The sequence below is a fragment of the Ornithorhynchus anatinus genome, chromosome 4 (assembly GCF_004115215.2).
Source record: "Ornithorhynchus anatinus isolate Pmale09 chromosome 4, mOrnAna1.pri.v4, whole genome shotgun sequence".
NCBI classification, from domain to species: domain Eukaryota; kingdom Metazoa; phylum Chordata; class Mammalia; order Monotremata; family Ornithorhynchidae; genus Ornithorhynchus; species Ornithorhynchus anatinus.
The window spans coordinates 43,265,348-43,273,495 of record NC_041731.1 but is presented as its reverse complement, the minus strand read 5'-3'; the positions used below and the strand labels follow the sequence as shown (position 1 = coordinate 43,273,495).

Sequence of the window (8,148 nt, the reverse complement as noted above, 5' to 3'; positions counted from 1 at the left end):
TGGGGAAGAGGAGAAGGAGGCACCACAGTAGTTTTGCCTCACCCTGTGTGGACACTTCATGGTACGATGGGGGCCGCGGGAGGCCTGGGGAGGGGAAAGCTGATATAGAGTGACTGCAAATAAGACCGGTTGGTCCACATGAGGGATCAGAGCTGACTTTTCGGGGTGCACAGCAGCCAGAATCTAAAATTACAGTTAAAAAGAAGCAGTGTCATGGCTCTCAGCAGAGCCCCTGGCACTGGGATGCTAATCCAAGCCAGGGCAAACCAAATCCCTGGGGTTTCTTCAAGCCTCTACTCATTAAATACTTGCCCGACTCACTGGAAAGTTTGCTTAAAATAGCTAAATAAATCTTTAATATTTCTAATTGCAAATGTACATAAATTGCACAGACACATTATTTCTTTCAACACCAACAACTTTCTCTGTACATTATTACACAGTTTAAAAGTAGAGGCTGAAGAAACTTCAGCAAACACTTTAACTTTTGCATTTTTTCAACATACTTACAAAAAAAAGTTTTGTTTTTTCTTTATAAGAGTGATATAAAACAGTGACTGCTTATTGGGAACAAGAATCAGCCTCAGCAGAGAAAGAGGGGAAGAGAGAGACAAAGGGAGAGAGAGAGAGAGAGAGGAGAGAAAGAGAGAGGAGAAAGAGAGGTATATCTTAAGACACAGCAATACCCTTTCAAGGAATACATGGAGTAGGGAGATGATTCCTCGGTTATAGGTATACATCTTTTGTAATTGGTGCCGAAACATGTAGAATTTACAGTAAGTTTGCTGTTTCGTGGTGACTACAAAAGTTAAAAAGAAAAGTCAAACTTGATCATTTTAAATGTCATTTTCCTCCTGGCTTGTCTGGCTTTTCCAAACCTGGGCATTTCACCCGGGTCTCTGCTGACATCCCAGTCTTTGCCTGGGGTTTGGAACTGCCAGGGCTCCTCAGGGCGAATAGGACATTTGGATTTTCCTGGCCAACCCAAATCGTTCCCCAGGGCGAGGGGCCAGCCTCTCGATCACTGGGTCCCGGGATGTGGGTGGCGGGGGAGGGGGGAGCTAGAAGGGGCTATTCTTGCTCCTGGGGTCCAGGCCGGTCCCCGGATGGAGGCACGGGGGGCCAGGAGGCCTGCCTGTCTCCAGCAGAGCAGGGAGCTGGGTGGGAGGACTGGGATTCTGAGGAGAGGCTGCGGGCAGGCAGGTCCCAAGGGATGTGCTCTCCCTTGCTGGAGTGGCAGTGTGGTAGCCATTAGGGGCACTCAGAGCACAAGTTGGCTAAAATTTGACTCCTCAAAGGCTTGACATGGAAATTTCAACTGTACAATAGCCTGGAACCTTCCATAAACCTACTTTCATTGCCAGGGTGGGTGTCTTTGAGATTGCCAGTCAATGGCGACTTGCCTCTTGGAAATATCTACCGGGCCTTGTCGAGCCCAGAGTCTGGTGAGTGCTGTGTCTGCTGATCCACAGTGAGGGCTGGATCCCAAGAGCAGTGAGATTGAGAAAGAGCCTTGTTGCTAACTCATCCCCTGCCCTGGTCAACCACAGCTCCTTAGAGAGTGGCGTGTGTATGTGCGTATGGGTGTTTATGTGAGTGTGGGGGGTGCTAAGGTGACCTGCTACTCCCATTGGGTGGGTGATGGAGTCTTTCTAAGGGCCAGGCAGAGTTCAGCTCTCTCCCACGCTGCCCCCACATGCCAACATTCCTCTCAATCTTGGGTCCCCAGAAAGATGGTTTCCAGGAAGGGTTCTGGAGATTTCCCAGCTGGCTCATGACATGCTCCCTCCCTTCCTGCACCCCAGCAGTAGATAAGAGGGAACCAGGAGATCAACCATTCTCTTTATGCAGTGCAGGCAGCTTTCCAGAAAACAAAGGCAATCCCCAGACCTCGCGCCTTCCTCCCAGGGAGATTGGCCATGGCCAACAGTGGGATAGCTTCCCTCTAGCAGTCAGGGGCATCTTGGACATGGGGCACTAACTCTTTAAGGTTTCACCTGAGGCAGTGTTGAGACAGTATCAACTCTCCCCACCGACGTCTCCCCGGGCTTAAATATCCAAGCTGTGGAAAGCTCTCTGGTTTGGCCTCCAATAACTTCACACACAACCCAAACCTACAAATTGGAAACCAACTCCCCCGCCAAAAAACAAATCTCCCCCTCCTTTTCAATAAGGTTCTCCATACTAAAAAATAAAATAAAAATGAACAGCAGGAGAGATGCAGTCAAATCTTGCCTAGGGAGCAGCACCAGAAGTAAATTACTATATACAACTGTTAGGCGCAGTAGGTACATTACAGCAGACACCGAGAACATTTACAAAAAAATTGTAAGACTTGCATTCAGATAAAAATATGTGAACATTTTTTACACTTTTACAGTTTTTGCACTAGATAATGTTCTTAACCGCCTACAGCACGAGAACAAAAAGAGCAGGTCACAAATGTTAGGTTTAGTGGTCTTCCTTTCCTTTGTCTTTTCTCCTGGGCGGTGGGCACTTAGAAAAATTGTCCCTGGTATTGCTAGGAATGACACAGGTTTTAAAAGAACAAAAAAACACAAAATAAAACCCCAAAAAACCAAAAAAACAAAATTAAAAAGCAGAAACCATGCAGGATGGAAAAGAAAACTTCCCTTTTTCAAAAACAAAAAACAGTGCTTATAAATAAAGAAAATCCTTTTGGTTGAGGAACAGAAATATTATAACTGTTAAAGAAACAAAATACACACACACACACACACACACACGCACCAAGAGAATCTATGCATCAACCTCAATGGTTTGTATCAGTCCCATAGGTTGTCAGTCTCCTAATCAGGTGATATGTGTCTTAGGTTAGAAAGTGAATGACCCCCTTTGCTACATTTGATGGGTTGAGAAATAATGAGATCTTTCAGGGAAGGGAAAGGTAGAAATAAGAGGCAGAGAGAAGGGGGAATGGGGAAGGGAGGGGGGCATTTCACAGGTCTCAGTATCTTCCAAAATGTCCTTTAGGTCACCTAAGAGGCAACGAAAAATTTTCACATATGCTTGGATGCATTTCCCCCAGGCCCAAATCTCCCAGTGGTTTGCTTTTTTCCTTCTCTCTTTCAACTCCACCCTCATTCCAGGCTTGTCAAACTTCGGGGGCCAGTGAAATCAGGCCTCTCATAAAAATGACTCAACATGGAAAAAACTCTGTAAGACACCCAGAGCCTGCTGCTCCCTCTCTGAGTCACACTGGTCCCAAAAGTCTTTAGGAGGATTTTCATGAGGTGGCTGACACTACTGAGGAGAGGTTCATGCATCAAATTGCCCATGCTATCCTGGCTGTTCCTAACTTTTCTGAATCTGGCTTCTCATGGACTGTTTAATATCATGACACGCCTGATGAGTTTCTTCAAATCCAACTGGGGAGGATTCTGGAAAGATACAATCTGCACTGAAAGAGTCAGCTTCCCCTTAACTTGGCCTGGGAACGTGGTGTCTGCTTGTCTTCCCAGGAGCGGACCAGATCTCCTTCCACCACCTACAAATGCTACATGGACATGCCTTGGATATGCTGTCCTGGGCCCCAACCCAAGGACCCTAGCGGAACACTGTGTGTCTCCAGGAAGAGAAGGGAAGGAGGGGCGAGAGCAGACGGCCTGCAAGGTAAACCACCCGCTCTCCTCCAGTATCTCCCTGACCACCTCGGTTCAGCTAGCATAAGCCCGCCTTGCCCGAGGGCAGACTATTCCTCCCAGCAGGCAGAGTGTCTCATTTCTGAGCGACACCCATTACCAGGGCCCAAGTGTGCACCGTGGACAAGAGGGTGTGGGGCACCCATGCTGGGCATCTCTCCTTCTGGGATTCAGCAAAGCCTCTGGTCCCTAAGTGGGGTGTGGATTGGGGTTGGGGGTGGGTGTCTGATTTAAATTCCCAAAAGATCCACACAAAATAAAATGTAAAAAAACAAAAAATGAATGAAATGATGCTCCCCACCACCCACCATGGCACCGGGCAGGCAGTGTATCCCCGATGCAGGGGCACCTCCCGAGCCAGCAGTGCCCTCATGTGCCCGGGCGGGCCCTGCCTGAGAGAGAGAGCAGATGAGCTCGCGCACTCTCAACCGTGTGCGCCCCGGGGACTGTCGGTGCTGGCCGTGCTGCTCGAGGTGTGATCATGTTTTACATCCTTCAAGGCTGTTAATTTCCATGCAGTGCGCGTGCTCTCAATTTAGAGAGGCCTGAACTCCAGAAAACGAGCTTTTTTTGTTCTAATGCATACTGTGAAAGGAAAAAAAATTACAATTACCGATCTTCATGGGGGTCACTTGGGGACTGCTTTTTTTTTCCCCCTCCTGATTGTATAGCACAAAATCTCTGCCTCTGCCCTTCCCTTCTCAGACCAGCAGCCCCGGGTGGTACAGGGACCAGATCTGCTCTGGTTATCGTGTGGCAAACCCAGCGCTCAGCACAGTGCTTGGCACGTGGCAGGCGCTTAACAGATATCATCAGATTATTATCATTCCTCACAGATGCACTCACATTCTGAGTTGTTCTGAATAAAGCACAGCCCCTGGGGCTTATGCCACTGACTGTGCCCAGTCTCTACCTTTCGCTCCCTCTCTCCCTGGAAAATGTCCTTTTTGCCCAAGTGGGAAATTAAATTTCATAAGATTCATCAGTTTGGCTTCCTTCATTCCTATTTAGGCCTGAGTTTCCTTTGAGGATTTGTGGAAGGGCGTGTGTGCTTGCTCATGTATGTGTGTGTGCATGCATGTGCACAGATGTGCACGGGCAAAGCAGCAGGGTGGACAGCACTGATGGATTGATGAAAGGTGGAGGGAGGAGGTTACGGGGAAGGTTTAGGAAAAGGGCAGCCTTGTTTGCCGGGGGGCAGAGGGGGAGGGGGACAGGTGGCGGGTGGTTCTGGTCTGAGAACCATGGTTCATGCTGGCTGGTGAGAAACTCGAGGGGATAGAGCAGGGCCCCGCTTTATTAGAGAGAGCATGGCAGATGCACCAGCAAGACGGAAAGGAGGGAAGGAAAGATGGACGAGCCAGTGTTTCATGAGGAAACCATCTCCCCACCCTACTGTGGCTCAGCCTCTCCCTATAGCCTGGTGGCAGCAGAACAATTAAAACAGCCAGATCTCCCTCCGCTTCTCCCCTACCCTCTGCTCCCCGAGAAGGAGGTGGACCAAATTTTGTTTAAAAAAAGAGAAAATGACAATGATGAAACCATGCTCTCCTGCTAGGAGCTGGCATCTTAAGGGCATTGGGAAGGCAGGGGGAAACAGGCCAGTCACCATGGGTGAAGAGGGGTTGACTAAAATTGGGGTCCCACCACCCCGGGGCATATTCTCCCCTAGAAGTCCTAGGATTGGTCCAGAGATCTATGCCTGGCGAGGGGAGATGCTAGACTTCCAAGTCTGGGGTCTCCAGACTGAACCCTGGCTCTCTTCCCCAGCTGGGAGTGAGCACACAGGCATGTGTCTGTTGGCAGAGAGGGACGCTTGGCAATCTCTGCCTGGGAAGGCTGGAAGAGCATGCCCCTAGGAAAAGGGAGAGGAAAAGGGGCAGATTTTGGCTCTGGGGATCCACACAGATCCACCCCGGGAGAGTGGGGGACCTCCCTACCCCCAACCACAACCCACGGATCCACACAGATCCACCCCGGGAGAGCGGGCGACCTCCCTACCCCCAACCACAACCCACCTGCCTCCCCAGCCCCACCGGCTAGCTGGTGCCACGGCGGGGCCGGAGAGAGCCAGGGAGAGATGGTGGGCGGAAGAAGGCTCATGGAAACTTGCTTTCTGAAAACCATCTCTCGTTCCCAGCAGATAATCGGGGCATTATGGGAGAATTTGGAGGGAGCCCCTTCAGCTAAGGAAAAGGGAAGTACGGAAATCAATCCACCGACAGTGACACAGTGTGGGTTGGTTTTTTTATACAAATAGAACATCTGTTAGTTTTAGTGCGGCAGTCAGCCCGGGCCACCCGACGGCCCCCAGTGCCCGCGCTTTCGCCTTGCCCAAGATGCTCGCCGGGGATGCGCCAGTCACACCCGCCGTGGGGCCGGGTCCCTTCCCGGCTGCTCTCTTGCGGGGGCGGGAGGGGGGGAGCTGAGCCATTCTCCAGAGCAGCCGTCCCATCCCCGCCCGCGCCTGCTGCCCCGGATGCCGGCGGCTGGAGATCCTGGGGGCGGGGGGGACGGGGTGGGAGGGGGTTGGCTTTCCTCCCCCAGCCCTGCGGCGGCAACGGCGGTGGTGGCAGTGGCGGTGGCGGCGGCTCCTCCCTCCGGGCTTAGCAATTGCCGCTGTTTCTGAATTCTCCATTTTCTGTAATCTGCAATTTGGTTGGGTTTGTGGGGGAGAGGCCGTTACGGGTCTGCATGCTGTACCTCTCTTTCAGCTGGCTGAGGGCGCTCATCAGGCGGGCATTGGCGGCGTCCAGGGAGGCGATGCGCTTCTCCTGTGGGCGACAGGGGCGGACAAACAATCGATCAATCGTTCGTTCATATTTATGGAGCATTTGCTGCTTGGGAGCGTACTGCGTAATGGAGTTATATATGTTCCCTGCCCACAAGGAACTTACAGTCTAGAGGTGGAGACGGTGACAGTGGAAACTCTGGCTCCCAAACAGGCACCCAGTGGTGTTGGCAGTACAGGCCGGGGGTCAGAGAACCTGGATTCTAAATCTGGCTTTGCCACTTCCCTACTGTATGACCTTGGGCAAGTCACTTAACTTCTCTGTGTCGCAGTTCCCTCCTCTGCAAAATGGGGATTCAATACCTGTTCAATACTTGTTCTCTCTCCTACTTAGAATGTGAGCCTCATAGGAGACCTGATTATCTTATATCTTCACCAACTTAGTACAGTGCTTAGGACACACTAAGTGCTTAACAAATATCACCATTATTATCGCTGAGGGGAGAATGTGGGGTGTTAGTAGAACACAGGGTGCTAGGTGGAACAACAACTTCACGATGATGAGCTTGGTGCTATCAGCTGCGATGCAGAAATGGGATTCCAGAGCCATAATTGACTGTTCTTTTAAATGATCAGTGGATCAGTCAAAATGTCCACGGAATTCTGGATGGCTTCGGGCAGGACAGCAAAACCCGAATGCAAGGCCCGGCACTATGTTCAACAAGAGCTCCCTGCCCCAGAAATAGATTGGCTGCAGCTTCTGTCACCACATCCAGAGCTGGAGAAGGAGCAGAACAGGCAACCATGGCCAATGAGGGTTGGTGGGGCTACTGTAGGGGAAGAGCCTAAAAAAGACTGGGAATCTGTAGTCTGAAAAGAGGCCATGGTTCAGAGGGATTCAAAGACAACAATATAACCAAGTGGTGCTACAACTAGATTGTCATTCACCAAATCCTCCAGGAGGATGAGGAACCTGGTGAAGCTAGAAGGAGGGAAGTTCAAATCCAACATGAAGAAACACTTCTTCACCTGGCGGATGGCAGGCATATGGAATCCATCCTCACAAGGAGGTGTGCCGGCCAAAAATCTCAGGAGGCTCAAGATGGTTTTGGATCACTTCAATATTAGGATGAGTGTCAGGAAGGCAGCCAATGATGCTGGTCCTCCAAGCCCCCTGCTGTCCCCATTAGAGACAAAATAAAGGGCTGAGGGGACCATGGGCCTGGCATCCCTGATACTCCTGACAATGGCAAGCCAGTTCTGGGTGTTCCCAGCCTGTGTTCTGAGGACTCATCAACTATGACACCCTTCCATCTGAGATAGCAGTTGGGACCCTGAGAACATCAAAACCATCCATGCAGAATGCAGAACCCCTGTTACAGCCTAAGTTGTGAGGGCATGGAGACGTACGGGAGTACTTGGGAGAATCATCTGCAGGGTGAGGCTGACTTGACCCAAGCCACCTCATGCTGGGCGATGCCCCTGGCGAGTTTCTTTGGATTGCCAGAGGTCATCAGCATCACTCTGGCTTCTAAAGTCAGGTGAGCAAGAGGGGGAAAATGCCCCATACAGAGTTACCAGGTTAAAGGTGGCTGTAAAGTGGAAATGGTCAGAGTTGCAATGAAACTACTGGGCCCACTGAGCTCTTCTCAGGTTTTCAGAGGTCACCCAACTTGCTAACAGATAGGTCATTTCCCCATTTGAGCAGCCAGACCCCCTCTCCTACTCCCCCCATGCAGATGGCTGGATGGGCCC

The 8,148-nt window shown here is 50.8% G+C and overlaps 1 protein-coding gene across 11 annotated transcripts in view; it reads right to left on the bottom strand.

Moving 5' to 3' along the window:
• Positions 1–329: 329 nt before the first annotated feature.
• LOC100081752 (DAB2 interacting protein) overlaps positions 330–8,148 on the bottom strand; it is a 349,972-nt gene continuing 342,153 nt past the window's right edge. For 10 of the 11 annotated variants that reach the window (XM_029062225.2, XM_029062227.2, XM_029062222.2 and 7 more), the window contains one exon: positions 330–6,436. In XM_029062225.2, the coding sequence (XP_028918058.1) occupies positions 6,269–6,436 (168 nt within the window). In that variant the 3' untranslated portion in view covers positions 330–6,268. The remainder of the gene's footprint in view (positions 6,437–8,148) is intronic. The other variant, XM_029062226.2, reaches the window with a different exon arrangement.